This window comes from Thunnus albacares, chromosome 3, assembly GCF_914725855.1.
Source record: "Thunnus albacares chromosome 3, fThuAlb1.1, whole genome shotgun sequence".
NCBI classification, from domain to species: domain Eukaryota; kingdom Metazoa; phylum Chordata; class Actinopteri; order Scombriformes; family Scombridae; genus Thunnus; species Thunnus albacares.
Window position 1 is genome coordinate 17307343 of NC_058108.1, and position 24267 is coordinate 17331609.

Below are 24267 nucleotides of genomic sequence, written 5' to 3' on the forward strand. Positions count from 1 at the left end.
GTCTGAGGATGTTTTGTTAACATTTTCAAGAGTTTATGAATACACAGACTAGAGCAAGAATCTACACTGAGGCCTGGTCGCTGGGAATGTTACTGTTACTGCAGTAGAAACAGACTGAGTGGGTTCTTAGCTGGTTTTCATGTTTTTATTCTCATATTTTGCTGGAAAGTTACCCAGTTTACCAGTCTTTTTGAACATGATTTGGGGATCAAATGATTGTTAGTCCATCTAGTCTGCTATGCTTTCTAACTGTTCCCAATTTTTTTTCTTGGATATGTTTTGGTCAGGTATAGGTGCAAAACCTACCTGGTTAAAGTTAAAGTGGTTACAATCGATATTTTTCTTAATAACAATGTCTGAGTTGACAGTGTGTGATGTGTTGCATGTGGCTTGTAGTGATGAACCTACAGAGAATTATCAGCAGGTCCCCTCTGCTTTACGGAGCTTTATAGCAAGTTTCAGCTCATTGTTTAGTCGTCTGGCTGCAATTTTACTGTTCTGGTTCAGTCTCACCGCTCTCATAGCATCGTTTTCGTTTCCTGCTGTTTTCAGAGAAAATGCTCTGAACAGCCACTGTACACTACCCGCTCAGCACCAAATGGCAAACAGACACAGTTAGCTGTAGACTAGCTGGTGAACAACACCAGCGAAAACAGAGCAAAAAGAGAATGAATATTGGACTTAGATTCACCAGGGCAGAAACACAACTCCAATTCAATGATTATGCTGCTCTGCAACTGCTGGATGTGGAAATATGCCACTGTTTGCTAACAAGTTCAACATATCAGCGTAAAAGGTTATATTATGACAGTGTTCTGTGTACACATGCACCAACGTTCTGTATGTGCTCTATTACTAATAGACTTAATGTTGCAAATGTAAATGGGAAATGTTTGCTTGTTTGCTTGATAAGTTGAATTTACCAGAACACCCAAATGGTTTGGAAAGTCTTGCATTTCATTTTTCCTAGATATGTTTGCCTGTAAGCACAACAGACTTAAGTTGATGCTTCATTCAAAATCTATCTTTTGAGTATCAAGCTCTCACCTTCAGGAAGCTGTGATCGGTCATGAGTGTAATGCTTGTTTTTATTATTATTATAAAACTGTAAATATTGACTACAGTAATGGGAGAGAGAGATAGTGGAATTCAAAGTACAATATGTTGTTTCCTGGTTCAGATTCAAATTAATTAATGTTTACCAGTTACAGGATGTGGTGTGTTGGGAAAAGCAGAGCAGAGTGCTGACCTTTCTTACTGAATGAGGAGGATATAACAAATCATTAGGTGTGGAAGAAAGAAGAGTCATAAAAAAGAGTGCATGGCCTCCAGTAAACATTTTATCATTTGATTTTATAGTGACTGACCCTGCATACTTATCTCTATTTACAAGTGTGTTTATAATGAAAAAGTAAAACATCATTCATCACTATCTCTGCACAAGATCTTGAAAGCTCACATGTCAAACACAAGTTTGAAAAAATTTGGTCCATTATTATTTCAGGTTATGAGATGTGTGATTTAGGAGAAGAAGGAAATCAGTCCCATGTTCCTCTGTGTTATAGATACTATGATGATTTCATTTTACATTAAATGACTCAAAAAAAACCCTGAAATATTATGGGTTACAGACAATGAAGAAATGGAATGGTTACTTAATTTTGATGTGTTCAAGTTTGCTAAAAGCCTAGAAAAAAGGAAAGATGCTTTCTCCAGTGTTATAATTATGTAGATAATAAATGATTTGTGAGTGAATTATCTGTTGTCAAGGTTTAAAAATTTGATTCAAGGGAAAATTCTTTAAGTAGGTTCTCTTTTCATTTTGGGACTTATTTGCGACAGTATTTTTTTTGAAAATGTACATGTAACAAGTCAGGTAATGAATTTTACATTTTACAATACAACAAAAGTTATGATTTATAAGTGTTGCCTTGCCCAACTTTTGCTCCTCAAATTTACTACATTCAACTTTCATTTACAGTCTGAAACAATCACCCTGGATTCTAAAGTCTTGAATGGAAGACTGCTTTTACTGCAGTTTTACACTGAGGTAGTTTCACTTTTACTCAAGTAACAACAACAAGTTGCTTAAATATTTTATCTTCACCAGTGTTGTAGTCGAGTCACTAAATCTCGAGTCTGAGTCGAGTCTTGAATCCCCAGTGTTCAATTCAATTCAATTCAATTTTATTTATACAGCGCCAAATCATAACAAAAGTTATCTCAGGGCACTTTTCACATAGAGCAGGTCAAGACTGAACTCTAATTTACAGAAACTCAACAATTCCCCCATGAGCAGAACTTAGCAACAGCGGCAATGAAAAGCTCCTCTTTAACAGGAAGAAACCTCAAGCAGAACCAGGCTCTAGGTGGGCGGCCATCTGCCTTGACCGGTTGGGTTGAAGAGAAAGAAGGAGGGAGGGAGAGAGACACAAAGAAGCATAATAACAACAAGTTTCTAGATGGGCTCCAGTGCTCCACTCTGGCACAGTCAAAGAGCTGACATACAAATAAAAAAGGTCTACATTAAACAAAAATGACAGAGCTGTCACCATTTCATATTAATAATAATGATGCACTGTTATATTCTTGGCCTATTCTGATTTCCAATGTTGTAAAAGTCTGACCGACAGATTCTGATTTTTGACAATCTTATTTTCTTTCTTTATAAGAATGAAATAAGTTTTTTGGTTTTTTTTGGACTTAAAGGTATTACAAATTGCGAGCTTTGTGTCTTCTTCACTCATGCCAAAGAACTTCCATACCAACGACGTGTGTGTGTGGCTACACTGTCTATGCACTGTGTATGCACAAACAGTCGACATCATTAAATTTTGATGATGTGGACACAGGCTATTGTTTTATTCACTACCATGTTTAGATGAGGATATCATGCCTCATGTTGCACTTTAATTTAACAATTGAGAATCGAAGTTATAGTTATAAGTTGTAGTTAAATCTCTTATATCTGTTTTTTTTGTTTGTTTGTTTTTTTTTTGTTTGTTTTTTTTGGCTGATCTGAAATGATCCGATTTGTGACTCAAAACCGTGATATGATCCCAACCGTGAGTTTTCTGATCCGTTGCACCCCTAATTACAACCAGCAGCACTATCAGGCACAATACTCAAGACCAGTTCGAATTCGCCAAATGAACATCCTCGTAATGCAAAAATTGTATCGTCGCCGATAGGTAAGGAAGCAAAGACTACAAGCAACCTTGCGAGCCTTGGCAGCTCTCTGTTTCAGGAGAGACAGATAGGGTGAGTGGTTGTCTATTTCACCAGATGAGCTGTCACAAGCGATTTATTATGGTGTCTTTATTGCGATACATTTTTCTGTGCAGTAGTGTAGGGAAAATGCTTCCAGTTCAACATTGTAACAGGCAAGGCTACTCTTGCAATTTAAACACTTCCTGTTTTACATCTTTCAACATAAAAGCCCTCTGGTGTTTCAGTCGACAGAATCCATTCATGTCCTATTAAACTTTTATTGTGAAACATTTTCAGGAACGTGTTATGGAAAATTCAGTGACTTTCACAGTTCTTATATGGTACTTCATGTGTAGCCACTGCCATCTTGTGACACTAATGACATTACTACAATGTCTGAAATAGAACAAGTGCATGTCTACAGCATGTCAACATATAGGCTAATAGTTATTCAACAGTCAATTCATTGTAGATTAAATAAATAAAGAAAATAAATGCTTATTTTAAACAGCCTTCTTGCATGCGTTTTATTTAAATCCTTGTTTTTTAATTATTTAATAGGAGTTTGTGAAAATTATGGTATTTGCATTTATTTTTGTTTTTGTTTTTTTTTCTAATTTTTTGCAGGAACATCTGGGCGTCATGCTTGGTGGCAGCATGTATGTGACAGCTGGACACAGAGAGATTGGCTGCTTAACTTCAGAATGAGAAGAACCACCTTCTGTCATCTCTGTGACAGTTTTCATTCAAGGCTGACTCGACGGGATACCAGATACCGCTAGGCAGTGGGGTTGTGTGTGGTAATATGCTTGTGGAAGCTGGCCACCAATCTCTCACCTAATTGGTATGGTATAATCGAGTGACTGTGCGTTCGCCCAACAAGTTGTTGCTGCCATCAATGACACCCTAAAGCCACAATACCTTCACAAACCTTCAGCTGCAGAAGTCGAAGAAATAGTCAGAGGATTCCATGACGGAGCTGTGGCTGGCACTCATATTTGCATCCTGGAACCACCTCACAACACAGTGGACTTCTACAATTGCAAATGCTTCCACTCAGTAGTCCTGCAAAGTGTTGTGGACCACAATGAGAAGTTTTGGGATGTCAGAAAGCAAGGAAATGGAAATATATTTTCTTAAATTCAGTGATATCTTGGTAATGAGATGTTAAAGTGTTGAAATATGAATAGAAATCATTTCAACGGTCCCAAAAATTTATTAGAAGGTCAAATTCATTCCTCCAATTGATTTTCAGCAGAAAGCAGGGAAATTGAAATATATTTTGTGTTACATCAAATTAATAGATTCCTATTGCCCCAGATTGACTATCAACAAGAGGACAATGGAGCTGTTTAGCTGCAACAATGTCCATTTAAGCCTCATCTTTTGACCTCCTTATATGCTCCCTCAGTAGGAATAACAAGTTGATAAACTTTTAAGTACATTTGACATCCCAACTATAAATATTGCAGTTGAATTGAATGCCTCACTAACCATTAGGTCACTGCAAACAAATGGATTTTGCAAAATTAGAAAATCTTTCTTAGCCCAGGTAAAACTAAAAGTATCTTTTCTTTAATCCAGTATACAGGCAAAAGAGAAAAAAAACATATTTCTGAATCATGTTTCATGTGATAAGTTATGAATTACTAAACAAACAAACAAAAACAAAAAAACACCCTGAATTTATAAATAGCCTACATTATTAATTACATTATTACATTAACCATAACCTACCTGAACACACTTGAATGCAGGCTGCTGAGCAAATGATACAAGATCTTCAATTGTCTTGTTTTTCATCTCCTGGAAAGTCATTGGCTGCTTAATGAACTCTTTACACATTGAGGGAGAAAATAGGTCTCATACAGTAACACATATGCTTTTCTACATTCAAAGAATTACATTGTTAATTGTAATAATAATAATAATAATTTCATGTTCAAATTGCATTTAAACCGAGTTTATGTACTTAGTTACTTTCCACCACTACAAAAAGCTAAACTTTCCTACTGTTGTTATTCTACAGTTTCTCAATGTTGTAAAAATGAGTAAAAGAAATAAGTCCAACTATTGATCCCAATGATCCTGTACAGAAATGTTGTTCATCTGCTAATTATACTGTTGGCTGCAATTTTCATGGGTGCTGCTGTCTGAATTCAGTTTGAACAAGTACTGAAAACTGCCAACGATTCTACATCACATACATCACCACTGGAAGAACCAAACAATAAAACAGATCATTTTCACAGTGTGAACAACTTCTGTTGTTCTCAACTGAATAATCAGAGTTTATTAAGCTATTTATTAAGGCTTGTGAGAGTGTTACAATGTCTCATCACATGGAACTTCATATACTGTGGCCTTAGTGTAGCATTAAGGACATTTCTCCAGGACTGTTTGTTGACATAGAAATGCTGCAGCTCCCAGAGGAGCACTTATCTCACATGTCACATTCCACATTCCTCTGCGTTACACAACAGAACTGTGTCTGACTGCCTCAATGGCTCAGTGCCACACATCACATGCTGTCATTAATGTGCAATGTCCTAGTGCTTATTCTTTACATTAAAACAGTGGGGGTTCATAATAGAAGCTTGGAATGCATACCGTATACTATCCAGTAACAGAGAAACATCATGCTTTTTGAGTTATCTGTATTGACATGACAAGGACAGAAGCAGTTCTCCTCTTCACATGAATAACTTCTGGATCTTGGGTTTGAAAAGGTGAATCTTGCTGGTGCTCATCTGTTTCACACTCTCCTGAGCGCCCAGGATGGCCTGGTGGGCATCGTCAAACAGCTCCTTTCCAATGGCTTCCTGGACTCTGTCCCGCCATGCGCTTAGCCTGGGCCTCCCCTCAAACACGTCCAGGCTGGAGCCCACAGGCTGTCAGTGACACACACACACACAAACACACACAGAGAAAGCCTGTATATGTAGACCTCTTCGCCCATCCACTGTGACTGTCCATATTTTCTCCTATGAACACTAGAATACAATACTGTAGTGTTTTTGATTTCTGAGTCTGTTTTTGTACCTTCCAAGCAGCCACTGGTATCTGTTCATTACACAAGGCCATGAAAGTGTCGATAATGTAACTTTAGACCTGAAGAAAACCCACAGTGATTGAAATGTTGTCATGTCCATGTGGACTTTAAGAACTGGGCTCTGTTCTCCATAGATGGATAATCAGGTTATACAGATTAGAATGTTGATGATGTTGAAGTTCTTAAATCCAAACCTGCTAGAGTGCAGCTTATTGATAGTAAACTGGATCATGACCAAGATGTTTTAGGGTGAACTCAAAACATGAACTCATTTTTTGATACAAATATCTCACTTTCTTAGATTTATAATGAAATTATGTTGATATAATTAGGATTTTTGATGAGAACATGCAGGTTATTGACAAATCATTATGATCTGTTGGTGTTAATTTTTAGAATGAAGATTTAGCTATACTTATACATGATAAAATGTACAACTAAATGACAGTTTGTACACTAAAAAGAGCCAATTGAAATTCAGTTAAGTATACTCTGAGCAGAAAGACATCATTCAAAATATGATTTGTTAGAGGACCAGTGGAGCCAGAACATATGACATTTAATTTGATATTTGAAACACTGAAACTTATTCAGTGATTAACTGCAGTACTCACTTTACTGAAACATGTTTATGCAATTGATGCTGACTGTTAAGAAAGTTATTAATAAGTTTTCTCTTTCACAGCAGACTTATATTTGTCATCACTGGCAGTCTGACCACATTCACTGGTAATATCTGATTGTTTAACAGTGATCAAAGTGTGGACACAATGTGGGATACAATGTATAACAATGCAGGAACACATAAAATAAGACTTAGATCCATGAAGCTATTGCCCCAGTGCATGCTGGGGGGGATTCCCAACACATCTACCTCATGTAACAGCAATCACACGACCAGCACTCAGCCAATCATATGAATGCTGATCATGGTTTCAACTCTCTACTCATTTCGTCTTTGTTATTTATGATGACTTCACCCAGGATTAACAAATCAATCCTCAAACTGCATTCAAAGAACCAAATTACCTGGATGAGAATTAACAGGATTATTTTAGCCTGGATTAGTTACGCCTCCTTTGAAGAACAGGGCCCTGAGAACTATATAACAGTGTTAGCAAGGTACTTTATTACTCTTTTTTTGTAATGTAACTTTAACCACACTCAAACATACAGTGACCCTGAGGTACAAAACACAACAACATTTCTGGAGTGTACTCCAGAAAGCAGGTTTGGTGAAAACTCTCAAAGCTTGTTCACCCTGAGATGAGGGAAACTGTAGGTTTTCTGTTCCAGAAAATTTACACTCTACACTCTACACTAAAACTTAAACTCTGGGTCAGTTGCCACGGCAACTTACTCTGTGAACCTAACCTGCTTGCTGGCAGGATTACTTCAAAAGACCCAGTCAAAATTTATCACAGTCAGATATTCATTTTTTACACAAGAACTACAGCATTTCAGTCAAGACCACTTTAGTCAAAAAGAAAATTTTTATTGCCATTTGCAGTGGTTATATTTTGCAGTATGGCTCTGTTCTGGGACCTCCCTACCCTTCCATGTGCCTATATAGAAAGCCCAAGGCACCAGCGCACCAGCAAAGACCCCAAGTACAGAACAGCAGGCAACAATGACAACAGAATGACATTGTTTAAGTGAGAAATAGCAAGTAAGGAGGAACTGGGGTGGAAATGGGTTGCAAGCGACATGTGGATGAAGCAGCAAGGGTAGGCAGGCTGATGCAGCTATGAATAAGGCAACCTGTATGAGATTTGCAAATTGAATGCATAGAAGGTATCAGCTGAGCCATCAGCTAACGTAGGCTGGCTTGAGATCAGATGCTAGCTGATGTAGTTGAGTTTGTGAGTTGAGCTTGACTTTGTGGCTTGCCTGAACTAATGCCATGCTCACACTGTTTTTTAGGAAAATCCTGAATAGTATATCTTTAAAGCTACACTAACCATTATTTTGATATAAACAACCAGTCTCACTGCTCTCATCAGCGTTCTTCTACTGCCTCCAAGTGGCCAAACAGCAATGAATGCAGCTTTAGTTTCAAACGTTGACAGTAAAACAAATTTTATTTTACGGCTGCTCGTATCTTTCTATTGCCCCTTTGAGAAAGTTAGCTCCTTTTGTTTATGAAAATGATGTTTATATTCCTCAAAGTACAATATTGGAAGCCATATTCTTTTGGTGTCAGTACAGAATCTCAGATTGCCACTAGTATAGAAACTCAGACACAACAAGACAACCTGTCCCAAACTAGTTTTAAATCTAGTGAAACAAATAGAAAGTAGGAAAACCACATTCAGTCTGAAACATGATGACATTTTCATGATATCTCTTGCACTGGGCTAACATGCACGCACACTGGTTTATCAATGTGGACCATTTTACTACACTCACCTGCATAACCTCCACAATGGCAACCAGGTCGGCCAATGAGACATGCTCTCCTGCAATGAAGGGCCTATCCTGGATGAACTTCTCTTCGATGAGTTTCAGAGAGCTGTTCAGATCCTCCAATGCTGCATCCAGCTTGTCCTGGGGGACATCCACACCCAGAACCTTGGGAATCAAAAGCTACAGCCCAAACATAAAAACAATGTTTCATCCTCGGGGAGAGCAGATGAAATTACACATGATCAACACAGTCAACATGATGTTGACTGTATTGCAGTTGTTGTTTTCCAACTCAAAAGAAGTTTCCTCTCCCTCTTTCTCCCCTCTACCTATTGCCGAACAAGACAAAGTAGTTTTGCTGTAAAATACATAATTACATGTTAAATCAGTTGCCAATAAATATAGGCATTAAAGGACGGGTTCACAATTTCAAGTCTGTCTTAAAACAGCCGTCGAGTACCCAAATGAACAGTGAAACATGTTTTTCTTGTTGTAATCATTCCCCCTGTTCATACTGACCATTAGAAGATCCCTTCATAATGCATTTATGATGTAAGTGATGGGGGACAAAATCCACAGTCCTCCTTCTGTGCAAAAATGCATTTATCTGTTATATAGTTTATCTGAAGCTAATATGAAGCTTCAACGTCCAAATGAGTCAAATCAAGTAGATATCTTTCAACGTTACAGTCTTTTTAGTGCCAAAGTCCCTCTTTTTGTTACTATACTTCCACCGCAGCTCAACAGGGAAACACTGTCCAAGGAAACACAAAGAGGGAATTTGATGCTAAAAAGACACTAAATGTGGCAGATATCCACTTGGAATGAGTAACTCATAGCCTCATAAAAGCTTCAGATAAACTTTTAAATGCACAAAATGACTGTGTGGACACAGGCCTTCACCACTTACATTGAAAGCACATTTGAAGGGGATCTTTTAATAGCCAGTATTGCAGGAGAAATTATTACAGCGAGGAAAACCTTTAATATACATTCATGATTGAATTTTAACAGGCAACAAGCCAAAAAGGTGGCAAACCACTTGTTTAAATTATGTAAAATGAGTTTGACAGTTTGACTAACACTTGTAATGCAAAGAATGGACTGTATTGACTCTTTGTGTTCTGTCTAAGTGATGTGACTCTGTATAGAAACAGATGGTCAGAATCCTGAGTAATGTTAGGCTATATTTTATGTGAATAACCAGGGTTCTCTATGTTTCATGTAAATCTCTTATGTTGATGTGCATCTGCGGGAATAATCTCCTTCCTTTATGTTTGGTTGATCTACAGAAATCAGAGTGCAATGGATGCAGCACTGATATGAAATGAAAATGAAACAGGATGCAACTTCTTCAAAACCAGTTTCAAGCTTGATGTTAACACTGATGTGTTATCTCTCTCACTGTATTGGGCTCAGTAGCAGTAAAAGGTGCAAAACAAGCCCTGACCTTTCTAACTGCACACACCAGCAGGAACAATAGAAAGAAGCAGGAAGCCTGGATCACTGTCTCTAACTTACAACACTGGACTGGTATTTTCCTTTTTGCTCACTTCACCCCTTAGTCCTTTAGTTTGGAGAAAAGTCAAAACGTTATCATGCAGGAGATGATTACAGGCGTTAGTGAACATACCCGAAGCCAGAATATCTTGGATCCATGCATACGGATGGCCATATGCTGCCATGACAGGTACTCATTGATGCGAGCACGCTGCTGGAGGTCGTCTGGGTACCAGAAGTCTGGAGTCTTAAACTTCTCTGCCAGATACAGCAGGATGGCAATGCTGCAGAGACAAACATCACACATCACATCACAAACACGCCATTAGACAAAAATGTCTTCACTAGATGCCTATCTGATAGTGCTGTAGCTAAATTTAAGGAAGCAATTCCATCATTGCTGAATTCAGTGCCATGTCTCAATACTTCAGAGGACTCCTATGCTAATTTTAGTCCCTCCCAAATTGATAATCTTGTTGATAGTGCTGCAGGCTCATTGCAAATAACACTTGACTCCATCGCCCCCTTGAAAAGGAAAATGATAAAACAAGAGGTTAGCTCCATGGTTTAACTCATAAACCCGCAAATTAAAGCAAATATCACAAAAATTTGAAAGGATTTGATGTTCCACCGAACTAGAAGAATCTCTTTTAACATTTAAGATAGTCTTAAAACATATAGGAAGGCCCTCTGTAATACCAGAGCCACCTATTGCTCATCATTAATTGAGGAGAATAAAAATAGCTCTAGGTTTCTTTTCAGCACTTTGGCCAAGCTGACAAAGAGTCATAACTCTATTAATCCATGGTAGTGACTTCATGAGCTTTTTAATGATAAAATTCTAACAACTAGAGACAAAATTCAACAGTCTCTGCCCTCAACAGGCACTGATGTATCCACAAACTCAAGAACCTGACATACATTTGGACTGTTTTTCTCCAATTGACTTTCCTGAACTAACTTCAACTATTTCTACATCCAAACCTTCAACCTGTCTCTTAGACCCCATTCCAACTAGGCTGCTTAAGGATGTCTTACCCTTAATTAGCACTTCCTTACTAAATATGATCAATCTGTCTTTAGTAACAGGCTATGCACCACAGTCCTTTAGTAGCTGTAATTAAACCTCTTCTTAAGAAACCTACTCTTGATTCAGGCATCTTAGCCAACTATAGACCCATATCTAACCTTCCCTTTCTCTCTAAGACCCTTGAGAGAGCAGTCGCCAATCAGTTGTGTGACTTTCTAGATAACGATAGTTTATTCGAAGATTTTCAGTCAGGGTTTAGAGTGCATCATAGCATAGAGACAAACTGGTGAAGATCACAAATGACCTCCTGACTACATCAGACAAATGACTTGTCTCTGTACTTGTCTTGTTAGATCTTCTGTACTTCTCTTGTTAGATCTGTTGCATTTGACACAATTGATCATCAAATCCTATTACAGAGACTAGAACATTTAATTGGCATTAAAGGACCTGCATTAAGCTGTATTAAGTCCTATTTATCAGATCAATTTCAGTTTGTTCATGTTAATGATGAATCCTCCATGAAAGCAAAAGTTAGACACAGAGTTCCACAAGATTTTGTTCTTGGACCAATACTATTCACCTTGTATATGCTTCCTTTAGGTATATTTTATTCGGAAACACTCTATAAAGTTTCATTGCTATGCAGATGATACCCAAATATATTTATCAATGAGGCCAGATGAAACCAATCAGTTAAATAGACTCCAAGCATGCCTTAAGGACATAAAGACCTGCATGACCTGCAATGTTCTGCTACTAAACTCAGACAAAACTGAAGTTATTATGCTTGGCCCTAAACACCTTAGAACACCTTATCTAATGATTTAGCTAATCTCGATGGCACTACCCTGGACTCTAGCACCACTGTAAGGAATCAGGGAGTTCTTTTTGATCAGGGTATGTCCTTTAAGTCCCACATAAAACAAATTTCAAGGACTGCCTTTTTTCACTTACGTAATATTGCAAAAATCAGGCACATCCAGCCTCAACAAGATGCAGAAAATATAGTCCAAGCATTTGTTACTTCTAGGCTGGATTATTGCAACTCATTATTATCAGGCTGCCCTAACAAGTCTCTAAAGACTCTCCAGCTGGGCCAGAATGCAGCTGCACATGTACCGACTAAAACTAGAAAAAGAGATAATTTCCCCCATCTTAGCTTCGCTGCATTGGCTTCCAGTAAAATCCAGAAATGAATTTAAAATCCTTCTCCTCACATACAAAGCCCTTAACGGTCAGGCACCATTATATCTTAAAGAGCTCATAGTACCCTATTACCCCACTAGAGCACTAGCTCCCAGAATGCAGGTTTACTAGTGGTTCCTACAGTTGCCAAAAGTAGAATGGGAGGCAGAGCCTTCAGCTATCAGGCTCCTCTCTTGTGAAACCATCTTCCAGATTCGGTCCGTAAGAGTAGGCTTAAAACTTTCCGTTTTGATAAAGCTTATAGTTAGGGCCGACCAAGCTCACCTTGAACCAGCCCTTAGTTATGCTGCTATAGGCCTAGACTGCCAGAGGACTTCCAATTGTGCACTGAGCTCCTCTCTCCTCTTCTCCATTCGTATGTATTCTTTTACCATTAATGCATGTTACTAACTTGACTTCTTCCCCAGAGTTCTTTGTGCTTTCTCATCCGCAGGAAACCCCATAAACCATGCTGACGTGTTGACGTCCTTCCTCTGTCCTTCACCAGCTGTTCCTGCTGTTGTTGCTATTTGTTGCTTCTAGTCATGTATCTATTGTTGTTGTTGTTGCTGCTCTGCTTCTGTGTCCCCACGCCCCCACCCTCTTCTCTCTCTCTCAACCCAACTAGTCAAAGCAAATGGCCGCCCACCTAGAGCCGGGTTCTGCTTGAGGTTTCTTCCCGTTAAAGGGGGGGGTTTATGGTCTAGACCTGCTCCATGTGAAAAGTGCCCTCATGATTTATGTGGAAGAGCATTTGTATTTCAATAATCACCTTTCAGCCAGGCAGAAGTCTCCATCTCGAAGAGCAGGGACTTTTCTTATCAAGCTGATCTTTCCAAACTCTTCCCCATACTGCTCACCTGAAACCAACACACACAAACAATAAAATTTTACTATTTACCATGGTAATCCAGGTGTCAGTGGAGCACTTCCGATTGTGTTAGCTAGTTATCAATTATAGCTAGCTGACAACAACAATAACGTTATTGATTGAAAAATGACAAGTATTATAAGAAGGTGCCAGTAAGAGGGTGCCATACTAATTGGAAGAAACAACGGGAATCTTTACAACAGGAATGTTTTGAACATTGACCTCAACTTCAGTCTCAGTGTAATACCAGTGGGTCCCATATGACCTGCACCCACCTCAGAGGGAAGATGAAGCTCTAAGACTCTGGTTGAATGGTGTGAACCTGAAAAACCCAACCAAACCCTTTTGTGTGTTCCTTCTACTTTGTGGATAAAAAGCCAACAAAAGAGCATCCCTCCCTGAAGCTCTGTTGAAGAAACCACGTCAGGCAGTCAGGTATGTAAAATTATCAATTATCAGCTTTGCATTTGTACTGGTTTGTTAAAAAGTATGTGTACAATTTGTAACAATAACAACAATAATGTCAAAAAACAAAGGCTGTATCATGTAAAGTTTGTTACCAAATTAATTCCTCATTCAGTTTAAACATTCACTACCTACCTACTTATGAAATGTTTAACACCAGGAATTAACATATACCTTCTAATGTATACGTACTTCTGAGACACATTGCATATCTATGGCTGTCCGTATGGCTAAATATAGGCTAATAATGACCACGTAATCTGGCAAAGTACAGATCAGATCATTTGCCATTATTGTGGATAATTTGATAGTTAATGAAAATGTCTCATTTACAGTAGTCTACAGTGGGGAAATTATTATATTTGTTTACAGGCTACATATTGTTCAAGAAATGCAATTTACTATTTCACTAGGTAACAGTGCAATACCCAGCATGGAGCATGAGGCCATGGATCAACCAAATGTGCCAAACTCCCAGAGAGACTTTGGGACCCAGTGGGAGGACTACACACTTGGCGACCATAGCTACAGCTCAAGTCTCCCCCCGATGCCTTTGCTTACCACTGCTGACCAGGGAACACAGTGTACCAAACCTCTCCACAAGACTCTGCTTGGGACCGAAGCTCTGCTCCATACTGGCTTGTCGCTCACTGCCTTTTATTCAGTGGCTGAACACCTTATAAATATAAACTGATAAAAATCAGACAATTAACGGGACAGAGTGCACAGTAAACTCGGCAGCCACACATTTCTCAGTTCTGTATTTCTCTGTTTTGTGTCTTCAGGTTATGCTAACCCATTGTTGCTAACTTTGGAGCTAACTCCCTTTACTTTTCCAGCATTTGGGGAAACAACAGACGTGACTTTTTAGCATTTATTAACCGACACACTGTAGTCTGTACTGTACATCTACTGCCAGATTGACAACTTACTACTAACCTTTTCCTCTGCCCCGCTGGCATCCACCGTCACTTCTCTGCCCCTCGCTCTTTCCCACTCGCTACGCAAACATACTCCTTAACGGAGATACGCCAGACAGAGGTTGACTCACGTACCGGAACAGCGCTGCACAGAGACTCTCAAACGCTATTAAATATTAAAAAATATTTTGGGGGGGCTGGCAGGGGTTCTCGCTGTGTCATCGGGGAGGAACACAGATTCAGCTAAAGTTCAGTAAACGTTGAGTACAGTTAGACCGAGCAGTCTCCATTAGGTTGGGCAAGTTCAAAGTTGTGAAAACAACGGGGTGTTTTGAATACACCCGTTTTCACAGGTAATTTGTTAGTCTGTCCCTCCCGCTGCAGGAAATAATGGATTACTCCTAGAAAGCTATTGATATAGCACTTTTCTCCTTATGAAAATAACACGGAGATTATTCGACCAAACAGAATTTAGTCGGATGAGAGCATATAGACCAACTAATCGACCAGTCGACCAGCAGACTACAGCCCTATTAATGTGATCTTCATTCATGTGTGAATGCTCGAGTTATCAATTGAAAGGAAAATCAATACACACCAGTGTCCTAGTTTGGTGCTAGTAGTGGTAAAATAACTAAAGAAAAAGGAGAAAATACTGCACACTCAAAAACAGCACCATAGAGAAAGATGTAATGCTCATACCAACCTTAAGGTGGTGGTCAAAAGCAATAGGCTTGAATATTGATACGGGTATTACATCTTTCTCTAGGGTGCCATTTTTTCACCTTTTCCATAGTTATTTTGCCACTACCAACACCAAAACTAGGACACTGGTATGTGTTGATTTTTCTTTAAACTGATGATGTCAGCATTCACACATGAATGCAGATGAAATAGTTAAATTACTTGTTAATTCCTTTCAACTCTCCAGGGGTGCACTCCCTGAGACACAGCATTCTGGTTCTGAGACAGAGACAACTATATAAAGATATGTATTTCAAGCAGCAATGGAGTGGTTGAATCAATATACAGCAATTCTAACACTTTCAGTTTAAAAAAGGTGGACATCTGAATATCCTAATAATAAACTTTGGATCCTAGTGATATGATTATACTTATAGCTACTTTCTGTGACATCTCCTATTAGCCTATTTCTGTATGGCTGGAGCAATGTACCCCAAACCTGTGCAACTGATTAGGCTACTATCATTAAGAAAGTGACAGCTTGATAGAAAAATCTGTACCTTGCATTGTGTACCATGTATGGTTATATGTTAGACGGCAGGGTCTCGCGGGTATCAGCAGGACAAAGTCATATGGATATCATGTGAAAGGGAGAGTTCTGTAAAGCTTTGTCTAGGTCTGGTGGGAATCTGTATATATATACACACAATACAATATATACCAGTGAATTTCTTTCTCATTAATACCCAATATTGACACCATCAGACCATTGCAGCATAGAAAAAAGTATGCTCCCATGTGTTAACCATGTTATCCATGTCAGCTAATTTACTGCAAACTAACTGCTTATAGATGTAAACAAATTTTGTCACCATATATTGCAAATTATCTTTGTTGTTTATCACTGTTTACACTTCCTCTTTCTGCCAGTGTTTAAAACAGAAATCATATGTTCGAACTGGAAGAGAAAAAATGGGAAGGGCTATATAAGGTGAATAGCTCATATTATTGCTCATTAGACCCTACATGCTGTTCTTCATATAGCTTCAATACAAGAGAAACTCCTGTGTGATAGGGCTGCATATAAAATGTTGCCAAATTTAGATTTTCTTTTCATTTAGGCAGGGTTCTTCTACAGCTGCTTTTGCATAATGTTCTTTTGTTGCAAAAAAAAAGACTTTTGTAGAAAAACATGTTTTTCTTAAATATTTCTCAAGGTAAGTTAAGGCAGCAGTTCCTGCCCTTAAATTTAAGTGAGCTTTAAGTGAGCCCACAGTTACCTTTGATGACCCATCATCAAAGGTAACTGTGGGCATGAGATGTGAGCAGTTCAACTAAAGACAAAACTTTCTTTTGTTGAATGTTTCTTTTGACTGAGGAAGTATTAAAAGGACAGGTTCAAAATTTTTCAAGTCAAGTCTTCAAACAACAGTCAGGAGCCCAAATGAACAGTGAAACATGTTTTTCTTGCTGTAATCATTCCTCCTGTTCATATTGACCATTAGAAGATCCCTTCATAATGCACTTACAATGTAAGTGATGGGGGACAAAATCCACAGTCCTCCTGTGCAAAAATGTATCTAAAAGTTTATCTGGAGCTAATATGAAGCTTCAGCGTCCAAATGAATCAAATCAAGTAGATATCTTTCAACAATAGTCTTTTTACTGCCAAAGTTCCACCACAGCTCAACAGGGAAATACTGTCCGAGGAAACACAAAGAGGGAATTCGATGCTAAAAATACTGTAAATGTGGCAGATATCCACTTGATATGACTAACTCAGACTGCTGAAGCCTAATGGAAGCTTCACATCAACTTTTAAATGTATTTTGCACAAAATGGCTGTGTGGACACACTGTGGACTCCATCACTTACATTGAAAGCACATTTGAAAGGGATCTCTTAATAGCCATTATGACCACGAGGAATGATTACAGTGAGGAAAACCTCTTTCACTGTTCATATGGACACCTGACTGTTATTTTAAGAAAGACTTGAGAAATTGTGAACCTGTCCTTGGGCCACCAGAACAGCTTCCATGCTCCTTGGCATTGATTCTAGAGTCTCTCAACTCTTCTGGAGGGATGAACACCATTCATCCAAAAGATATTCCCTCATTTGGTGTTTTGAAGATGGTGGTGGAGAGCGCTGTCTAACACGTCAGCTCAAAATCTCCCATCGGTGTTCACATAGGTTGAGATCTGGTGACTGTGAAAGTCATAGCATATGATTCACATAATTTTCATACTCATCAAACCATTCAGTGACCCCTCGTGCCCTGTGAACTGGGGCATTGTCATTGAAATGGAAACATATACTTATGTTATTGTCTTAAGATTATGTCACACTGCCTTATAGTCAAAAGCTCATTGTAAGACTTTATAATCTCCGCTTCCCATATAAAAATGTTCCTAGGTCCAAAGGTGAGGCGTGGGACTCGGTCACTGTAACTTTAGAGGGAATGTCCAGGGAGGAAAGGCAGATAAGGATTTGGCCTTCAACTCTTAATTCTCAGCAGAGACCGAAAGAAACTCCCTAGAGATACGGTGAATTAATTAAAAATAACTGTTAGGGTGATGAATATGGGATGATTGTGATGCATGTGGCTGTATATGCAAATACCAACACTGAACTTCATTCAATATCTCTTCAGCCTAACAAACTGGGAGATCTGGACTTGCAAATATGTATTCTGGATATTGCAATAAAACTCTGAAAGACAACTTGCTCTCTGTGGATTCATCTTAAATTTTCACAACAGTCATTCTGGGAGAAACAACTCCCATCAGGATAGAAATATTTCATCATAGGATAAAGGTGATCACTCACAACTACTTTGTATTGATAAGCAGTGACCCTTCCCTCTAAGGGGACAAGTGGACCCAAACCATGCCAGCAAAATGCCCCCCACAGCATAACAGAGCCCTCAGATCCCCTCACTGTGGGGGTCCAGCATTCAAACCTGGACCAGGTTTTCCTTTAATTTGTCACCTATCTGTTTAAACAAAAGCACATTTACACACACATTCTTTCTGTAGCTAGTAGTAACACTCAAAGATCACAGTTTAATCTTGACTGAAAGTGTTTAGGTAACATGTTGAACAACAGGGCACAAACATATCATTTCACTGAAAAGTATGAGTTTTTGCCTTTGTTAAATTGATGGCATTAATAAAGTTCAAAATTATCTCAAATTTGTTTGATTTTGTGTAATTTTTATATCAGTATTTAATGGTAACACTATTTAGCCATAGTTGTGCCATAGGACTAACTTTTTTTGATGGCATTGTTCTAAGACCATAATAATTAGATAACTTGTTTTAATTTCCATGGGTACACAACAACCTGAGGTATATATAGTAACTATTATTTGAAACAAATACACTTTCATTTTATAGTAAAATCATCAAATGTAAAAAGTGGCTCATGTTACCCCGAACTTTCTGGTTTCAGCTGGACTTTACATAGCCCGTCTTTAATCTATTATACATGTTACGTGAATATGAATAGCAGATGGAAGTCAACATCAAATTCTACATGTTTTATCCAGCTCTGAATTTACAGTGTCATGGCTGCAAACTACTGTCTGTGAATTGGAAACGGATTCTAAGTGTGTCGCTGTGTGTGAACGTGAACTCACCGTCCAGCAGAGATAGCTGTTTGAACTCAAACGGAATGTTGTTCTTCTTGGCGAACATATAAACTGAGCGGCAGGGCTGAGAGAAAAGATCCAAGTACAGCTCCATTCTTGTTCTGCAACACGGCTTTCTACTCAGTGACTTCTTGATGGCGCTTTTTAAAAAGTAAGCTGTTTGCTTGTTTTGCTCGAGACGCCAAAGACACTTTATTTTAAGATAGTTCATGTCCGGTTCACGATAGGTCAACTGTGGGAAACAAGCCCCGTCTGTCCAAGGAACCTCAGCTGGTCTGTATTTTCTCATAGGGGATTTTTCATCTGGATTTCTATAAAGTTGAAACGTGATACTGGATACATGGATATTCTTCACTGTACCAAATAGTAACAGTTCGTAGATGTATAGCTGCTATTAAAGTAATTTGAGCATTCAGTCGAGATAAATTGAAGAACTGTTACAGAGGGATTTCAGTGAAAGTAGGTAAGGAGTGTATGCTCTTGCTTCATCTCTGTACTCTCTGCTGCTTCCGGCACTGTGCAATAATCTGATATGATACTATTAAAGGCAAAGAGATTTCTTTTTAAACACACTATACATGTAAGAAAATAATTGCTGAAAACATGTGAAAAGACTGTGAACTATGTAGTACTGAATTGTGCAGTTAGAGCATTAAACTGTCACTATTTCTGTGTTCAGAATTATTTGGCCTGAAATGGTGGCTCGATGATGCTCAGGGGTGACAAGCATGACCCCTCCCGCACTATATAAACACTAGAGCACACGTAGGCTATTTATAGTTAATATTTTCCAAGCGGATAGTTCCCAGTTTGAAAAGTGAAGCCAATGCGAACGTGCCTTAAACCTGCATTCTTTCTAATGGCCAGCAGGGGGCGACTCCACTGGCTGCAAAAAGAAGTCTGATTGTATTGGAGTCTATGAGAAAATGACCCTGCTTCTCACTTGATTTATGATCCCATTAAACACTTTCCTAATGAGTTTATGATCTCAATCGCTAGTTCCAAGTCCAATTTCATTCCTGAAGAAATGTCAGAATGCAAAAAAATTAATAGGGTGATTTTTTTCTGAACATTGCTCTCAGGAAGCCTAAATAGTTGAATATGTAGAGTGGAAGTTGCCTGTTTAAGAGGATTAAGAAATCTTTAAGAAAGTGCAAATGTGCACATTTTATGTTGTTAATATCTTAATTTAATTTATTCAAATATAATAATTTATTTATTCCATTATTATTTAATCAGTTTTTCTGTAAAATACTGGACTATTTGTATTTAATAATAATATCTATTTTTCTACACTCATGAGCACAAACATTTTTATTTAACTGTACTCATATTTGCTTTAGTAATGATTTTGTTATCGATGGCTGGTTTGTGTCATGTGATTTGCCTTCAGGTGTAATGATCTTTTTTTTTTCTCCTAAAACTATTATTTTAAGAAATCACATACCCATTTAAGAAAGTTTCATTATTGATAAAATTTTGGTATCACCCATTCCTATGTTGTAGTAACAAACAAAATACTTGTTAATGCAGGATCCACAGTAGTGATGGGGAAAAGAAAGCTTTTTGAAGCACTGAATCAATATGAAGCAATTGCATATTTCCTCTTCTGTTCTTGCTGATTAATGTTGTTACCTCTTCTTTTCTGAAGATTGTTTTGAAGGTTATTTTGCAAAATGTCCCCCTTTTTAGGTCCAAGTTTGAGATGTATTGTATAGACATATTCAGGAGCCCATCTCTGCAGCCACTCTCTCTCATAGAACATACAACAGTGGACTTTCTGTCTTTTTAAAGCAGTTTGTTATAGATCACCATAATTTGTTCAAGAGTCTTTATCCAGACTGGCTGCTCATAAAGCATTATTTTATGACTCACTATTGGCACATGATGATAGAGTTTGGCCCACTTTTAAGTTATGGTGTGTGAAATTTCTGTGTAAGCCCAAAAAGGCATGTTCGTGTGTAATTTCATAAATATTTCTATGACTTTAGTTTATAAGAATCAAATTCAAAGTATGTTCAGTTGGAAATTTAATGGTCCACTGACAAAAAATAACTATCCCAAATGCCTTTCCAGTCATGGTTGGATCTTTGGAAAAAAGTTATCTGTTCATTGAAAATTTGAAATCACTTGGGTATGATATTGGCACTTGCAGTACAATTCATGTGGTTCACTCTGTGTGCTGGTCAGACGTAGAACTGATTGGGTACTTGCTTTAAACTGTGACTGTAAACGTAAGAGGAGAGCATTTCCTTGGAGACACGGGTGGAGTACACCTGCTTCCCAATTGTGAAAAGAAAGAGGTAGTCATTTTTCTTAAAATTTTAACTGTGAAACACTTTGATGATCACCTGTATTCATATGTGGTGGAGCAGAATGACAAGTATGAAATGATCAGTGTAAAAGATGATGCAGACATCAGACCACTAGACTTGTTGTCATCTTTCAGTGGAAACCAACTGCATGTAAATCCAAGATGCAAATTGAATTTCATGACATTGTTTGTTTACTTTGGGAGCATTTCAGTAGAATTTTAGCATATAGACAAAAATAGCATTTTAGGATAATTAAAAAAACCAACATTTTCAAAACAGAAATAGAGCCGTTTTCCTTTAATTTTTTCCTGAAAATAGAATTTTGTGTTGTCTCCTCATTATGGATTTTCTTATAGTGAGTCAAACATGAAAAATACAGTTTCCATTAGGCCTACTACAAAATGCAAAATTAGGGCACTTTTAAATTTTTAATTTTAATTTTTTTATCTTTATTATCAAAAGGTGAACCAGAAGCATTCATTTTCGGTATTTTTAGCTATGATTTTTAGCCAGAATAGCAGCAGGTCAGGGCAAGAAAATCCATGTCGGCACCAAGGGTATACTGGCACTCACAGCTTAATGCTTGCCCCACACACACACAGTGAACCATCAAGTTTATTTATCAAGCATAATTATTTTGTCTCTATAAAATCTTTTCTTTACATCACTAGTTAGATAATACATTTACACATACAGATCAGTTCATCAGATCATGAGCTGTTAGCAGCTGAGATGACCAGCTGCGTTCATCCAACCAGCGGCTCCTCACATCTCTGAAAACATAGCAGCAGATTAACAAACAGGTGTTATTTGGATAAACTGACCACATATTTGGAATCTACATGGTTACTGTCTCACGATAAAAAATATTTAATCTTAATGAAGTGAGATATTAACAGTCCTAGCCCTTTCATGCATAGTGGTCACTACAGTGGACAGCTATTCAAAAGCCATTTTCCTATATATGCATGGGTTTTCATGGTATAATTACACATCAGCCACCAAAATGGACGCTAGTGCAATATTCCATACACTGCCATCCACTGGCCAGCCTTTGTAAGTGCAACACAAATTTCCAAAACCAAGATGACTGATAGACGGCCGGAAACACTCAGCAGCTCAGGAATATCTTGCCAATCCTTCTGTGGTAGGAGACCCTTGAAGGTAAATATAATTTTGTAACATCAAGTAACAACTAAGGGGTAATACAATTGTTAAAATTTCCAAGTATTGATTTTATGTTGGGAGAAAATGACGATTAATCATCTTTCCACTAAGCTGAACATCATGCATGGCTGGCTATATTTCAACTACAATTTATACTATGACTGCAACTTTGTTGTTCTCAAAAATACGTCATCTGCAGTAACTTTTTTGGCTGTAAATCAATTGATTTATGTTATTAGAATGTAACTTGCAGTTTTGAGGGGGCTGACGATCCCGGGGGAGCTAAGGATGCTGAGGATGCTGAGGGGGCTGAGGATGCTGAGGGAATGCCTGGCACGTCAGCAGAATGTCTGGATTAGAAAAGAAGGATCTTCAGCATTTGAAGTTATCTGTAGCTCATGTACTAATAAATGCAGTAAGAGAGAGGGGAGAGGCTGAGGAGTCAGGAGCAAGGTTCAATGTTTTTGCATTGCATTGAACAGTATTAGAATATGTTAAAATATGTTAAAACATTAGTTTGACAGCATTAAAAAAATATATATTATTTTATAGTTCTCACATAATATGTCATTGTATTCATTGGTTAGTTAAATACATATTTCTTAAGTCGAAAACTCAAACGCATGCTGTCCACCTGAGTGCAAAACTTACATGGACAGCATGCAAATTCATGCCTAAAGGAGAATAAAAACACTTGGGGAAAAAAAATCCTGACTGACGTTGTCATAATTCGTGCATGCAAGGGCTAGAGTGAAAATTTGAATTAATCTTGAGACAAAAATATGAGCAATTCGTGGGAGAAAGTGATGAGGAAGAGAGGACAATGTAAAGTTTTTTTCTTGTGGATTGATGACTCTCCCCTGCAAGTACTACATAAGGTGGGCAAATTGAAGAGATAACAGCCAATAACTTGGAGTAAAATAAGCTTTCAAAAGTATATGGGGCATAAGCATTTTTGAGATGAATGAGGATTAATAAATCTGGCCAACCCAGTCTTGTTTTAATTTTAAGTGTTCAAGATCAGTGAGGTGAGTCTTTCTTGTAACAGTGCTACTTGCACCTTATCTTTTTTAAGCATGGAAAGTATTTTACATCTCTTCACCATGTGAATAATACCTTAGACATTCAGTGTGATGATTTTTGTGTTACTTATGATATAGAGTACAACTTAAAATTATCCATTTCAAAAAGAAAAACAACCCATTAGAAAAAGAAAGTGCAGTTCACTATAATTTGGCAGATGAACTGTGCTGGAAAAAACATCTTCATGCCCAAAAAACAATGCAAATATGAAAATAGCAATAGAGCATAAAAGGCTATGGAAAACTAAAATTTAAATTTAAACAAAGAGCTACCCAATGAATAGTGCTGTAGGAGCACATGCTGCTAAAAGGAGCAATCGCCTCGGGAAAAAAACAAAAAACACTTCCATATCCCATTCCCCCCTCGCAACATAACAAGCATATTATTATTCTGGCCACCTAGATCAACACACAGCTTCTGCAGCTACAAAATTATCGGTAATAAAAGGGCCTCTCATTTGTTATTATTAACATGTTAGAATAGCGAGCCATACATAAAGGTGACTTCATCACACTGCAAAAATTACATGAGAGAGAAAAAGCACAGTTGAGCAAAGTCAGCATTGAAACCCTCTTATGTTTGATTGCTCTCTCAAGATAGGATAGCTTCTGTATTGATTAAGGAAAACACATCTCAGTCAGCCATCATCACGTGACCAACTAATTGTACTCTGATGGAAGTTTGAAGTTCTCAGGTTTTTCGTTTGTTCGTTGTACTTCTTCCA

At 38.0% G+C, this 24267-nt stretch overlaps 1 protein-coding gene across 2 annotated transcripts; it reads right to left on the minus strand.

Moving 5' to 3' along the window:
• Nucleotides 1-5450: 5450 nt before the first annotated feature.
• On the minus strand, nucleotides 5451-19114 carry LOC122979343 (glutathione S-transferase theta-4-like). 2 transcript variants are annotated; one of them, XM_044346702.1, is made up of 5 exons: nucleotides 18967-19113; nucleotides 13159-13246; nucleotides 10302-10452; nucleotides 8672-8848; nucleotides 5451-6101 (listed from the first exon to the last, which is right to left on the minus strand). In XM_044346702.1, exons 1-5 carry the CDS (start codon nucleotides 19070-19072, stop codon nucleotides 5904-5906), a joined length of 720 nt encoding a protein of 239 aa, XP_044202637.1. In that variant the 5' UTR covers nucleotides 19073-19113; the 3' UTR covers nucleotides 5451-5903. The 2 variants fall into 2 exon arrangements, with proteins under 2 accessions (XP_044202637.1, XP_044202638.1); XM_044346703.1 differs by lacking the exon at nucleotides 5451-6101 and adding an exon at nucleotides 7398-8539 and having other exon boundaries at nucleotides 18967-19114.
• Nucleotides 19115-24267: the final 5153 nt, after the last annotated feature.